Raw genomic sequence first — 15,516 nt, forward strand, 5'->3', positions numbered from 1 at the left:
CTCAACCTCCATTATAAAACTTCCAGTTTTCAGGCCAAAAGAAGTTTTCAAAGCAAAGTTGTGCTGTGGTCATAAATAGTGTATACAGTTGAAACATGGCTGCAATTTTAGCTGCATACCACTCACAGTGATGTAAATGGAATAAAACACCAGCATCGCAGTGCAAAACATATCAGAATGTGTAGAAAAATATGAAGGCTGACTTTTGAAGGCTTTATAGATCCTTTCCATTCCTTTCTTATTTAAAGGATTCTACAATTAAACCATTATTTAATGTTGGAGTGTTTGAACCTCATCAGCATGTCTGACATGTCAGGGCACCCTTGGGAAGAGCCTGTCTCTCCCCTCTACAACTAGTCTCCCTTTGTTGTTTTCTTTTTTAAATTAAATTTGGAGGCAGTACAGGTGAACAAAATTATCTTCTTGGTTTTACAGCCTTATTCGGGGTAAGAAGAAGTAATTTGCAGAGGCGCTCCACATCCACTCCTCTGTTTAAAAATATAAACGTAATTCTTATTAGCAGTTTGTATTTTTTCTTTTTCCTTGTTGATTTTTACAACCACATTCAATTCTCCAATAAAGAGCTTCAGATCAAGTGGCAGATCTGTGTTCTTTTGTTCTGTTCCCCTTTAGAATGAGTAGTAAATCTTAATAGCAAAGTTGAAGGGAACATTTTTATTACTGCAGGAAAGTGACATTGATCCAAGTTTGCAGAGCCTTTTGTCAGGAGGGCCTTGAGTTTTTTGTCAAACCTGCTCTAATACGCTCCATAAAAAGTGCAAATGATGTTATCATATGTGCTCTGGGTCACAGACTCAGCTGTTGAAACTCAGTTCTGCTCTAATATTTTTTTGTTAGAAATAGACCATGCATCTTATTTCATTTTCGGAGGGTGATAAAATTTCGCTATTTCAAGCATGTTTTTTGAGTGATTTAGATAAAGCAATACAGAAAACAATGTTAAAAATGCCCTAACTGTTGAAGATCCCTATATGCTAAGCAGGGTCAAGGTGGATTGGGAACTTCTGAAGCATGCCCAGCCGCTGCAGAAAATGCTCTTGAAGATTCCCTGGGTGGCACTGTCTTTCACTTAGTACTGAAACAAAACTCCATTATATGCTCAGAAGTAGCCATCATTCAAATGGGAGTAGGATTAAAATTAAAAGAAAAATGACCATTTGTGGTAATTAAACAGCTCATTGCATACTAGAGTTCTATTGGTGGTATTCTGGTTTCATTTGAGTCTTCCTGTGTATTTCCCCAGCTGTTCACGTACATGTAGTTTTCTTCATTTCCCTTCATTTATATTCCACATCAGATATGGCAGCACTGCAGTGTGGGTGCAAGTTGTTCCTGTGTATATATATAGCAGTAAATATGCTTGTGAAGTTCTTTGTAAAAGTCTCAAGATGCAAGACAATATTAATATACTAGTAGGAAGAAGGAGAAAGAGTGAGGATTTGCTATTATTAACTGTGATTTACGTGTTTACTTGTTCTTTCCCAATTAAATAGGCAAAAGATTCAGGGAAGCCTCAACAGGTGTCCCATGCTTACATTCAAGTGCGTGTTATAGAAGAAAGCATTCACAAACCCACAGCCATTCCACTGGAGATCTTTATAGTCACCATGGAAGATGACTTTCCCGGTGGTGTCATTGGGAAGATTCATGCCACAGATCAAGATGTGTATGATGTTCTCACTTACACCCTGAAGTCAGAGCAGAAAAGTCTGTTCAAGGTGAACAGCCATGATGGCAAGATCATTGCCCTGGGAGGGCTAGATAATGGCAAGTACATACTAAATGTTTCAGTCAGCGATGGCCGGTTCCAAGTGCCCATCGATGTCATAGTCCATGTGGAGCAGCTGGTACAAGAAATGCTGCAGAACACAGTCACCATCCGATTTGAGAACGTTTCCCCTGAAGATTTTGTGGGGCTCCACATGCATGGTTTCAGGCGCACCTTGCGAAACGCCGTAGTCTCACAGAAACAAGACAGCCTGCACATTATCAGTATTCAGCCTGTAGCTGGGACCAGTCAGCTCGACATGCTGTTCGCGGTTCAGATGCACAACAGTGGATTCTACAAGCCTGCTTATTTGATTCAGAAGCTTAGCAATGCAAGGAGACACTTAGAAAATGCGATTCACATCTTGGCTATTGTGGAGAAGAATTGTTCTGGACTGGATTGTCAGGAGCAGCACTGTGAACAAAGCCTGTCTATTGATTCCCATTCCTTGATGACCTATAGCACAGCACGAATTAGTTTTGTGTGTCCCCGTTTCTACAGAAATGTACGCTGCACATGTAATGGTGAGTGCTACTTCCTCGTCACCCTCAGTCGTCCCACCTTATGAGTTAGGGTAGTTTTTATTTCTCTGATGCAGATTGGAAGGAGCAGTTCAATTCATTTAGTTAAGGAGCATTTGGCAAATGCACGGCGGGAATTGATTTCTGAGTCTGGTTAAGAATTGTTCATATTTATTGTTGTAAATGGAACATGGTGAACTTTCACCTGCTGTGATAAGGACCACTTTTCTGGAGGCATAGAAATCAGACCCATCAACAAACCTTCAGCAATGTTTTTCCACCCAATCTGTGACAGCACTTAAAATGTACATGAAGTGTGGTCATGTTAGAAGCTGCCCGGTGAGGCTTTACAGACTGTGCAAAGCATTTTACAAGTGAGGATGATCTCTGACTTAACTGACAAAGGTGGCAGAGCCTTTTTCTTTAGGGGTGGGGGAAGGGAGGGAGAGTAGATGGGTGGGTGAAGGGAATGAAAACCAATCAAGTATTTCATTAAGTAATTGGGAGCAAGTAGTTCTTCTGACCTGTTGACCTACTTTCAGACATCCAGGTGTAAGCATTTTTTTTTGTGTGGTTAGTTTTTGTTTTAACCTCTGTGAGCTTGGTTCATGAAATTGTTCCACAGTTAGGAAGGGATTTCAAACAGGAACATACAACATATTCACTAGGTTCCACATTTTCCTTCTGCTTCTGTATACTAGGTAAAAAAAACCTCAAGCAGTTATAATAATAGATCGTTCCTTCTGTTTGCCCAGTTATTTCCTCATTCCACTTGGTTCAAGAGTGAAATAAAAACTCCTGTAAAAATCAATACATGACAAGAAAGGAGTTTTGACACCCCCCCCCCCACACACACGTACGCCATACAGGACCTTCTGCTACTGTTAATGGACAAAACTCTTGTGAAATCAAGGAGCTGCAACAGATTAGCAAAGAAAGTGGCCTGTAATGACTGTGTACCACATTTATCCTTAGACCTATAGGGAAAATCTTCAGTCCAGCAGTCTGGGCTCCTTAAGGGTTTGCTCTTCCTCCCATTAACTGTCAATGAGTATCTTACCTTGGACTTCACAGGGAAGGTGAGAAGGCCCCAGTGCCTGGAACTTGAGCCAAGCGGCATGAGTCCTGCAGAGGGGAGATAATAGGGCTTGTAAGTAAAGTGCCAGTGATAAAATCTTTTATACCCATTTAAGGGCCAAATATTTGCCTGGCTGATTGTTAAATGATCATGTTAAGTGCTGGAAACGGCTTTAGATGCGTGTTGCGGCAGTCCCTGCTCTTAGCAGCTATACAAAGCTGTGCAGTCAAGACTTTAATAGAATAGACTGAAACAGTGCTACAATATCTTCTAGCCCACACCCCACGCTAGTGCAAGACTGTTACCTATATCAGGGAATCTCAGACTTCATTCAACCATGACCCAGGACCCCCCCCTTCTGATAATAAAAATTGCTACACAACTCAGGACAGGACAGGTCTGAGGCCCCATAAGCCCTGCTGCCATGGGTGGGGCACAGCTGAATGCCAGAGCCTTCAGCTTTAGATGCGGGGTGGCCTGTAAACTGACTCTGACTTCAGTGGTAGGGCTTTGGCTTCTGACCCAGGCTGCAGCAGGTCTGAGCCAACCCTATTAACCACACTTTGGGGTCTCAAGGTACAATTTGACAGCCACTGACCAATGTTCCCTCTATTTCCCACCCCTGAGCACAATGAATTTTGTAATGCGCAGCAGTATGGGGGTGATGTGTGACACAGAAGAGATGTGCGAAACATCGCCTTCATGTTGGTTCTCCTAACAAAAGTCATGTGGTGGGAGTGGGGCTAAAGGGTGCTGAGTGCCTGACGGGGCTCAGGCCTAGAGCAGAGGGTTGGGATGTAGGGGTCTGAGGGCTGCAGTGATGGTGTGGGCTCTAGTTTGGTCTTGCATTGAGGAGCTCAGAATTGGGACAGAGGGTAGGGGTGCAATGGCTCTGGCTGGGGGTGCAGATTTGGGGTGGGGCTATGGTTGAGGGGCTCAGGATTGGGACAGAGGTCGGGGTGCAATGGCTCTGGCTGGAGGTACAGGCTCCAGGCTTGGGTTTGGGGTGCAAAAGAAGGTAGAAGCTCTGGACTGGGTGTGTGGGGTTTTGGGTAGGGCCACTGATGAGGGCTCAGAGCTGGGGGTAAGGCTCAAGGTGGGACAGGGGCTGGGGCATGGGCTCACCTGGGCAGCTCCCTGCTGAGACCAGTGAGGGAGACACCCCCACCACTGGCTGCAGCAGCTCCATGCTGTGGCCGGCCCCACCCATCCCTGGCAGCTCCATGCTGAGGTCAGCAGGGAGGGTCTCCCATCTGCCAACCATGGCAGCTCTGTGCTGGGGCCAGTGGGGAGAGGCAACCCTTCCCAACCCTCCTCCCCACCATTCCCAGCAACTTCAGGGCTTGTGGAGAGATCTTTCCCTGCTTTAGCCCTGGATTTAATAGGAAGCTATGTTGTAGCTGATCTAGAGCAGGGATCTGCAACCCACGGCTCCGGAGGGCATGTGGCTCTTTAAGGAATTCTTTGCGGCTGTCAACACTGTAATTGCAAAGTTAAAAAAAAACAAAAAAACTCCTGATTATTTTTGATAAACTGTGAATGTCTAAAAGCCCAAAACCAAACAACTTATATCTATAATAACAAATAATGTGGAATCTTAAAACACTGTATAACTCCGTCAATGTCCTCCAGAGAGAGAGAATGTTCAGGAGTGAAAGTCAGGAAGATAGTGGTACAAGCACACATGTAAATTGTGTGGAAGTAGAAATATGTAAAATGTGAACATCCTGCAGTAAACATGAATCACGTTACAAATCATTGTGCGCGCTGTTCTTAAAACAGAGATTACAAAAAGTATTGTTATTGATGTTATTTATTAAGGACTATTAAGGACATATTTACATGCATTGTGACTCTTGAAGTATTGAGTTTTTTATTGAATTGGAAAAAAATGGCTCTTCTTGCTACTTTGTTGCCGACTCCTGAGCTAGAGTAGTTTCAGTACTATCTTGAAACTCTCTTTGTCAAGTCTAGTTTTAATTGTACCAATCAATAGGGGAATCCATACCTATCTTGGGAGACTGATAGATGTCACTGACAGGAATTTTCTCCTGATAGTTTGCTTTCCTATTCTTAATTTCATTCCATTATTGCTAACCATACCCCTCGTTTACCACCCCAAGCAGCTAACTTTTAATTTCAGGGGCATTTGCTTCCTTCAGATACTTGAAGAAAATGAACCTGCTTCATTCTTTTTAGGTTAAAGCAAACTGTAAATAGCTCTTTTAATTACTCTTTCCTTATGCATGTGTTCTGGATGGTAAAGCATAATGTGCGTGTCTGCATATTTATTTGCATATAAATACAGCAAGTGAAAAAATAGCACACAAAATACTGGGATGAATTTCCTCATGGTTCCTTTAACATGATCACTTTGGCAAGATACATTCAGCAGAATGAGTGTTGTATTATATTTATTTCCAGAGCAGTTTAATGATCTAGGCCAATAAATATTGATAGATTGAAACATGACAAACCCATTAAAATAATGCATATGTTTTTACTGATCAGATTCAGTTATAACTCAGAAAGCCTGACTTTGAGATAATTCACACATTCTTGAAATATGTATCAGACTTGGAATGTGATTCCCACTGGCAGATGTCACAAATCTGCACAAATTATGCATGCCAGCTGTGCATAATGTAGTTTACCTTTATGAGCAAACTGAGCTATCTAACATCAATATGCTGAGAGACTATTAAAGCAGGTAATTTGTGACCTTTTAAACATTAGCAGCTCAGTTCAGGTAGCATAAAGTCCAAAAGTTCATCTGTTTCAGTCTGAAATTTTAGAGTCAATAATTAAAAAAATCTTGCACTAACAAGCTAGCTTCCGAGATTGCTGGCATTTTTGCTTCAAGTCATGTGGAAAAGACTGGGATGACCACCATTCCCGTGATCTTTTGATGGGTTTCAGAAGCAAAAATTTTAACGTGTGTGACATTATCCATTAAAAAAAAAAAAAAGAAAAGATTTGGTTTGGATTTAATTTTAGGGGGAAGCTGAGTTAGTTTTGTTAGAACCAATTTCTCCATTAACATCTTGTTCACAATCCCGTTTCTTGTTCCTAATTAAGGAACTGTCAAGAGAGGCACACTTTGCATTTTAGTAGGCAGTTTTTGCAACTGTGGGTTACAAACATATTTCTGTTAGGGAGAGGATTGAATATGGTTCTGACTTAACGCTCAGAAAGCCTGCAAACACTGTGCCCAAAAGAGTTCTGTTGAAGTGCAAAGTCTCATGTCTATATCAGCTGCATCTATGAAGAGGCAGGAATAGATTCTTCTGTCGTGTACCAAAATCTAAATGTTTGGAAGGAAAGAAAGAATCCAGGTTTGAGGTCTTGTAGGAGCTACGCACTGTCCATTCTGCTGACACCCTGAAGGAAGACAGACGTAATATAATGTATTGAGATCCTCTGCCACTAATAAATAAAAGGGCCCAATTTTGGGAGGGCCTTTGCCCCTTCAGGTCCCATTGAGTTGAGAGCACACTGCACTTGCTAAGAGGTGCTCAGTGCCTCTCATGTTGGGTCAGCTGGGTCCAGTCCTACACCCATTGAAGTCAAATCCGCATATCAAAGTTTCCAGATTCCCACTCTCTGGTCATTCACATTCCTTCACAAGACCCCCCTCGCTCCCATGCATCCCACAGATTCTGCCCCTTGTTAAGCCATCCTGGTATTACAGCTAAGAAGACTGAATGAGAGAAGCTGATAATATCTTCCCATTCCATCTGCACCTAGATATTAAATAAAAGTTGTCTGATTTTTCCAAGGAGCAGAACACATTGTGTGGTACACGGTGGGGGTCACCATTGGAGGTCACATAATTTTATTTTAAACATTACCAGAAATACTTATTTTAGAGAAACGGTAAGCTAGCTCTTGCTAATTTTTTCTCTGATTACCATGCTACAGTTGTGACTCCCACTGCTAAGTCAGATAAGTTCTTTTAGGTATCTGAGGGGACACCATGAACAAGACCAACCAAAATAAGCACATATGTTAATTATGGTAATTTTACTATTAAAGACAGAAGAGCAAAGTTTTAGATAAAATTACACAGATGAGGGGTTTGCATGTGAGGGGTATCACTCTGAAGTCTCTTTATATGCCTCTACGTCCTATTTTTATGAATTTACTGGAAAACACTGCCTTGTTTAGATTCAGAGTTAGTTGCTGTCACCCTTTCATTGTCTAGAATCCTTCAGGGTTGGCTTAAGTAACACCTTCAGCTCCTGAATATATAATCTGTTTAATGAATATGCAACATTTCTTTCATTGCCTTTTTCGTTTTTGTGGATGAAAGCATCAGATAATTTTCAAAGCTGGCTTTAGCTGTTTCTTTTTATTTGATCCATTTTCTAAAATATTCTTTCAACTTCATTACAGTTTGATGGAATATGAAATTGTTTTTAAAATCCAAGCACTCCTCTTCATTTAAAAGTTTTCAGTTCTCCAATCTTAGAAAGTTTTTTGCAGCTTAAATAAGGTAAAAATTATTGTTGATTCTTGTAATAGTATTTTAAGAGGTGTTTCTTGGGCCGTGTCTACACTAGCCATTCCTTTCAAAAGACCAGGCTCTTTTTTGAAAGAACACACAGCACATCCACACAAATGTGGTCTTTTGATCCAAAAATGAAAGAATACAGCTCTTCTTCTGGAAGCCTTCTTCCACTCCTGGATCAGGAAGAGTCACCTTTCAGAATTCTGTGACGCTCAAGGTATCAGAAGAATCAAACTATAGGAGAGATATAGTATGAGAAAGATTTATCTGTGGAACAAAAGGGGCATGATTTTAAGAGGAAGAAAGGAATTGTCACTTGGTTGTATGCTGTAGGACGGTGTTTCCCAAATGGTGTTCTGCAGAACCCCAGGGTTCCATAAGTGAAAATAAGGGTTCTGCAAGAAAATGATCAGAGGTCAGCAACCTGCAGCTCCAGAGTCACATGTGGCTCTAAGGAGTCATTTGTGGCTCCGGGCATTGCCACCACTGATTCCTCTGTGGCTGCTGCCCTGTCCCCACTGAAACAGTAAAACTAAATTTAATTAGTTTGACAGCTGGTAGGGTGGCTGGAGGGATTTGGCTGTTAAACCAACTGAACATAGTTCTATTATTTTAGCAACAGCAGGGCAGGGAGCCGCAGAGAGCCCCTCACTCACAAAGTAGCCAGCACTTGCACAGTGGGGGCAGGGTAAGGGGAGCCAAAGACCATTTGGAAGTGGAGCCACACAGGTCCTGCAGTTCCTGAGTTGTCCTCGCCTTTTATTGGCTGCAGATGGCCTCTCGCTTTGCCATAGGGCAGACAATGAAGTCGGGCCCTCAGGAGTTGAGTCGGAGGAGCAGCTGGGACTAAGATAGGTTCATCCGCCATGCTGGATGAGCTAACAGGAGGAACTAACTTGGACGGAGTTTGTTCAGGAGGAGTTAGGCTGGGGGCCTTTTTGGGTGGGTGGGTTAGTCCCAGGGCCTGGTTTGGGTCCGGGGCAGGTTAATCATGGGGGGGAGGCGGGTTTGGGGCTGAGAAGGGCTAAGCCATATATAAGACTGTTATTAGAAGTTCTTTTGAGTTAAAAAGGGTTCCATGGCCAAATAAACTTGGGAAATATTGCTATAGGAGATATCGATTCGTATGTGTCATATGATGGGTATGAATGAATAGACGCTGCTGTTGATTCTCGGGGCATTGAGGTGGGGATGTTGCAGAGAGTTGGTTTACAACATGAGGAATGAAGCACAAAGGTGTGTGAGGCAAATAAGGACAGGTAGAATTGAAATTGCTGCAGACTGGAAGGAGCGGGAGAAAATTTGGAGCAGGCAGATGTAGTCAGACATCCCAGCTAGTTCTAGTCACAGTGGGACTAATTCCCAGTTATGTTAGAAAAGACAAAGCAACGTGGTCACCCTAATCCAAGTGTACAACTGCAGTATGGCCATGCCTAAACATTCAACATGTCAGACACTCGCCACCCCCAAAGTCATGAGATTGCCTTAAGTCATGAAGGGCTTTTAGTTGCCTTCTGGTACTTGCAGCCGTGAGGAGTCACATTCAGATTTTCCTCTGCAACTAAGAGACTTAAACACTTACTTTTTTAAAATGAAATCTGAGATTGTTAGGTAAGCCTGTGTATCCCTCCAGGATCTGGAATTTTAAAATAACACCAAACACGGACGTCTGGCAACACTGCAAAGGGGATGTGTGGTCTGGGCTGATTCTTGCTTAGATGTACAGGGATGAAGGGATTGCTTCATTTAGGAGCACGAAAGTATTTTCTTTTTCATCATACAGGCAGGGGTTCAGGAATAGATTTTTTTTCTCTTTCTAGATCAATAAACAGAGATCATCAGTCAAAATCAAGCAGACCTTTCCCAAAATTTCCTGACATTCACTGGTTTACCTTAGCCTCACATATTTGTAAAATATCTTCTTGGAAACAGCTTTAGAATACCAGCAAGAGTTCAACAGGAATGCTGTGGATTTTGGGGATTTGCCAAGTTGGGGTGGGGGGGAATCAATCCTAACACATGTTGTTGAATCCCTTTTGGAAAGATTATAAAGAATAGTAAAAATGCTGGACTTGAGAGTGGAAATGTCCCATCTATCTAAATTATGGTATTTCAACTCTGGCTGTAAATCTTTGACAGTGAATATCATATCTTTGAATTATTTTACAGTTTTACTCTGTGGTTATTTAATCTTCCTGAAAATTCATGTTAGCTAAAGCAATGTAATAGTGCACTATTTGTAGCTCAAGGCACTATAACCATAGAGATAGGCATAAAATAGTTATTCTCCCAGGTTTGAATATTTTAAAACTTCTGTCAGAGCTATGAAATCCACCTGCAGTGGAATGAATACAAAGTTGATTTGCTTGTAGTTTACCTAAAAGAACCATTCTTGGTCTGCCAGGGTAAGCTTACGCCCCTACAGTGGTGGTAAATATATTGGATTCTTTCCATATACCTTTGGATGGTGGAATGAATACAAAGTTGATTTGCTTGTAGTTTACCTAAAAGAACCATTCTTGGTCTGCCAGGGTAAGCTTACGTCCTTACAGTGGTGGTAAATATATTGGATTCTTTCCATATACCTTTGGATGGTGGAATGATGAATCTTAGCTACAAATCAAGAGTTAGAATCAGCTAAAAAGCAGCAAAGACTGATAGAGAAGCCAAGTATTGATTTATTGCTTAATGTCAGAGATTTTAATCAAAGGTTAAAGGTTTGAGAAAATGTACAGTGCCACATTCTGAAATCTCAGGAGCTCAGCATGTTCATAAGCTCTGGAGCTTTTACCCAAATTACTTGTCTATTTGTCAGCTACAGAGAGGGCCACTTAAATTACTGCCTTCTGTAAGGTTTGTGTGTATTCAAAAAACAGGTATACTGTGCATATTGAGCACACACTAACAAGAATCATTAGCAAGAATTGAAATAGCTGAGGGAATTGAACAGTAAATTATTATCTTTCTATAAAACCATTCTCTCTAGAGAATTATGTCTCTTCTTTAAAATTCTATAAGATCATTATTTAAGAAAATAAAAGCGCCTGTGGAAAACATTGTGTTTTCAGTTAAATTCTGTAATTTTACAATATTTTCTGTAAAACTCTATTAAATTAAATTTCCAGGAAGCCTGTTGATTTCCTCCCTATTGGTGTCTATAGGAGCTGGAAAGTGATAATATATTACTATTATTATGCCTCAGAGACTAGGTAGGCAAAATAATATTTTTTATTTAACCAGTTTGGTGGTGAAGAAGGCACTTCCCTGCTTACACAGATGTTTTCTTTATTATTTTGCATTACACTGATTAATAAAGATGCATCATTTTATATCATTTACTGCATACATCTGTCAAACAAATATTTGACAAAGGAAGGGGAAATATTAAGACTAAACTGGCTGTGTTGCACTTCAAGCATAGACTTTGCCATATTTATAGGCGATTATATCTGCTTCAAAAACAACAGTAATAATTTTTCTGTTTCCCAAAAATACCTACAGTCCCAGGTAATCTGAGCTGTGCTTAGTCTGAGCTGTGCTTGGCTTCTACAGAAGCATATTAGCTGTAATATAGTCTCTTTCATAACTGCTAGAGGTAGGATTGCCTTATTACAAATTCTTTACTTTCTTTATCCACTCTACAAAAAATATGCTCAGTAATGATACACATGTACAAATGTCATTAAGGTTGGGACACAAAGCAGGAAAAGCAAAAATGTAGTAAAAGGGGACTCTTCTGTTCTTAAATCTGCTCTGACAGGCGTTAACATATGTTTTGTCAGAAAAGAAAGTGCTGATCCATCCCCCACCACTGGCCCTCTTTGTTCAAACCCTGGATACAAATCAACGGAAGCAAAGAAATCAAAGCATAGGCAGACATGCTGTTTTACAACTCTGCACAACCACATGTATTCCCCTAGAACGTCCCAGAAACTCATCCAAGGGCAGAGCTTGCCCAGTGTATATTAATTCCCTTTGCATTTCTGTGGGGTTACTAAAAAAGAAAGTGTCATTTTCTAGAAGTATTTGAGGGTTGATAAAATGGGCTGAAAGGGTAGCTGGTTATTTGCATTTGGTTTATAGGCCTTATCAGACTGAGATAATCTAAATATATATGAGTGTAAGGGCTGTTAAAAAGAATTTAAAATAAAGCTGTGATCCAAAATACATTAAATTCAACTGGATCTTTCCACTGATTTCCATCAGCTTTAAATCAAGCCCTTAGTAGCCATCTGAGTTTGTTTCATATATTTAGGGATTTTTTTTTTGATGTACTTGCAGTGCCTGTGTTGTACAAAAATATTTTAAGCAAGGCTTAGAAATCATGGGCTCATTTCTGCCTCCAAACTCACCCCTGCCGTCAGCAGGAGACTTTCATGGGTACAGGTCAGATGAAAATTATGTCCCATGTTGGCAAACCTGGTCAAAACCTTATGAAAGTACTGTTGAGCACCAGCTGTCATGACTTTTCAAAGTTTAAATAATTGTGAGCCATTTACACTTCTCTAAGTATTAAATGCAGTTTGAATATTTTAAAGATTATTTTGACCAGTTTAAGTGTGTAAGTTGAAGCGAACTATTCAGAATGTTAAATGCCTCCTGTCTTAAAAAATACATAATTTAAATTAGCGCATCTGATTATTTTTAATTTAAAAAATTTCTGCACCCTGAATCTTTTTCAGGATAATGTTTAACTTCAAAGACAGAAAATCCTGTCCACTCCTCCTTGTATGTCCAGGATCCCAGATGTAGTGGAATTTATGCAGCCACATTTGGGAGGAAGAGGGAGCAGGATCTGTGGTTGCTGGCAGTGTATGCAGAATCCATCTTATTGGGATTGCTTTCCATTTCTGGTAGCCTCTAGGAGATAGAGGAAGAACAATGGAATCTCAGCAAATGGGTCCTCTGCTCCGTGATCAGTTTGCTAGTTTGAAGTGTGAGGATACATCATTATCAGCTGCACAAGGGGCTCTCCTTGCACGGCTCCCTGCGGGTGGCTATTTCATCCTTCGGGCCTAGAACTCTCCATGCCCAAAGCACAGCTCAGACTTTAGGCAAGGCAGAAGGAAGATGTAATGTATTTGATGGGTCATCTCTGGATCCTCGCCAGAGAGGGAGCTTGGAATGAAAACATTGTCAAAGCCATTGTGATACAAGTAATGTAATAGACTTGTATTGGTCATAATTGTTTATTATTGTTTAGTGATTTGTCTTAGGGCAACACTGAAGTTTCCAGTGAAGGACCTGCACCCCATGGTGCAAGCCGTATTACATATGCTTATTCAAAGGACATCCATGTCACAGGAAGTTTACAGTCTGGGTTTATATTTATTTAACAATTTTTAAGTCTCTTTTTGCTTCTTGTTGCCAAAGCATGTGTTTTCCATGGTATTCTTAACTGTGTGTTTTAACTGATCATAGGAGGGCTGTGCCCTGGGTCCAACGATCCCTGTATGGAGAAGCCATGTCCAGGGGACATGCAGTGCGTGGGATATGAAGCTAGTCGAAGGCCGTTCATCTGCCAGTGCCCACCAGGGAAGCTTGGAGAATGTTCAGGTGCAGATTCTGCCAGAGGAGTAACCAGGAAAAAAATGTGATTTTTTATATGAGGAGTGTCTCTGTGGTATCGTCATACAGAGAGTTGCTGTTGAACTCAATGGGAGCTGTATATGCACAGCTTCTCTCAGGATTCTGCAAACGCAACTCTCATTGGGGTGAATCTCATCAGGATGATGCCCCAAACCAGGTGGCATTTGAGAAGTCAGTTCTTTCTAGAGAACTGTTATCATTGGCTATGGCCCTGCTAGCAGCAAAGCTCTTTGGGATCCGTTACAAGACATAGGCTATTACCTTAAGGTTTTGCTTCTTAGTAGCATTCATGAAGTTTGGAATTTTTGTGATAAGAATACCATACTATCTTGAATGGCATGTTTCTGCAACTGTGTAAATTTTGTTCAATTTATTGTAACCACCCAGAAACCAGGGTCCTGAAGCAAACTCAAACCAGAAGTTGCTGATTTATAAGGAACTCTGATTTTTTTTAGTGCTTTGTTAGAGCTAAATCCTTCTCACCTGGTACCTGTCGATAGTTCTAATGAACTCAAAAGGGCTTCTTCTGTGAAAAGGGTGAGCTGAATTTTCCCCTGTGTTAGACAATTATTCCCCCCAAATCTGAGGTGTGTGGTTTGCAATGGAGACAAATTTTTAATCATTCAGAGATGGATTTCATTCAAAAGGTTCTTCACTAGCTGGATATATTCTGTAATTAACTTCATTTGCAATTGTAGGATAATTTCAAGTGTCTCTGCTCATTTCAGAACATTAAACAAATATGTATCTTCTATTTCAGGACACACTTCCCTTAGCTTTGCTGGGAATAGTTACATCAAATACCGGGTTTCTGAGAACAGCAAGAAAGAAGAATTTAAGCTGGCTCTACGTCTGCGAACCTTGCAAAGCAATGGGATTATAATGTACACCAGAGCAAATCCCTGTATAATTCTGAAGGTAATTAAAATGTTCTCTTTCCCACATTCATGTTTTGATTATATGCTTCTCGTTGGGCTCTTGATTTGGGGAATGTTATTCTTATTTCAGTTCTGGTTGAGAAGATGAAGATTGAGCTGTTTTGTGATAACAAGGGAGAACAGCCATTTCAACAAAAACAATAAACAAAAAGCAACTTGATAAGTGTTGTAGATAAGATCTATTGGGAACTGTGTCTTATATGAACATTGTGTGTCTTATATATCACAAGGTGCTGTAGCTAATCTACTTGAGATGTAAGACCTCACCATTCATATATTCTAAACCACGCTTGTTGAAATGGCTAGTTTCCCCTTGCAGCTGTATGATTGGAAAATACGCCCTCACAGCCCTGACTCACATTTAATGTAATAAAAAAAAAAAAAAGCACTGCTATGGTTGAATCTGGTTGCTCCTGTAATCAGTAAGTTAGGTTTGTTCTTTTACAAGTCTGGAACTATGTGGAGACACCTATTATATTTAATGACGTCTCCATGACTTTTGACTTTTTTGGTGAACTGCCTAAATTAAAAAGTGGTTTTACGGAATGGCCAGATTTATGTTGGGCTGCTTGTGTGAGAAGAATAAACAGTTTCTGCGGCTTCTGTGGATAATATTGCTACTGGAATCCTCAAGGCTTTGAATGAAAATGGTGTGATTGATTGTGTCTTTTCCACGTACTGTAACTCAGCTGTTGAAGGAATGATACAAAACCTTTTCTATTTGTGGTTGCAATTTTTAATTATGTTGAGTGAATGTTCAGGTAATTTTAAAACAACTATAGCAATTTTAAATGTACAACAAATATATTGTTAGCTGTTACGCTTAATTAATAAAAAAACCACTCAGGAGTATTGTGCCATGTGTGGGGCAGGGAGAGTAGGGAAATATTAATACAGCTCAGACTTGTGTGAGACCTAATTGAGTCCTAAGCCTTTGGTGATGTAATCATAGCCATTACTTGAACTTTCAAATGTGTCCTTTGTCCAACAAAAATGAAGCTTGGAAGACCTGGTCTGAATTCATCATCATGGTTGCCTGTCGCATGCATGGGTGTTGCATGTTATAGAGCTGTGATTTTCAGCCAGGCGTA

The 15,516-nt window shown here is 40.6% G+C and overlaps 1 protein-coding gene across 3 annotated transcripts in view; it reads left to right on the forward strand.

The window, feature by feature from the left end:
- Window positions 1–15,516, forward strand: part of FAT3 (FAT atypical cadherin 3) — a 670,845-nt gene that overhangs the window by 592,418 nt on the left and 62,911 nt on the right. For all 3 annotated transcript variants that reach the window (XM_074984005.1, XM_074984012.1, XM_074984020.1), the window contains exons 19-21: window positions 1,515–2,313; window positions 13,320–13,454; window positions 14,248–14,405. In XM_074984005.1, coding sequence (XP_074840106.1) covers window positions 1,515–2,313; window positions 13,320–13,454; window positions 14,248–14,405 — 1,092 coding nt within the window. The remainder of the gene's footprint in view (window positions 1–1,514; window positions 2,314–13,319; window positions 13,455–14,247; window positions 14,406–15,516) is intronic.

Source organism: Carettochelys insculpta, chromosome 1 (genome assembly GCF_033958435.1).
Source record: "Carettochelys insculpta isolate YL-2023 chromosome 1, ASM3395843v1, whole genome shotgun sequence".
NCBI lineage: Eukaryota > Metazoa > Chordata > Testudines > Carettochelyidae > Carettochelys > Carettochelys insculpta.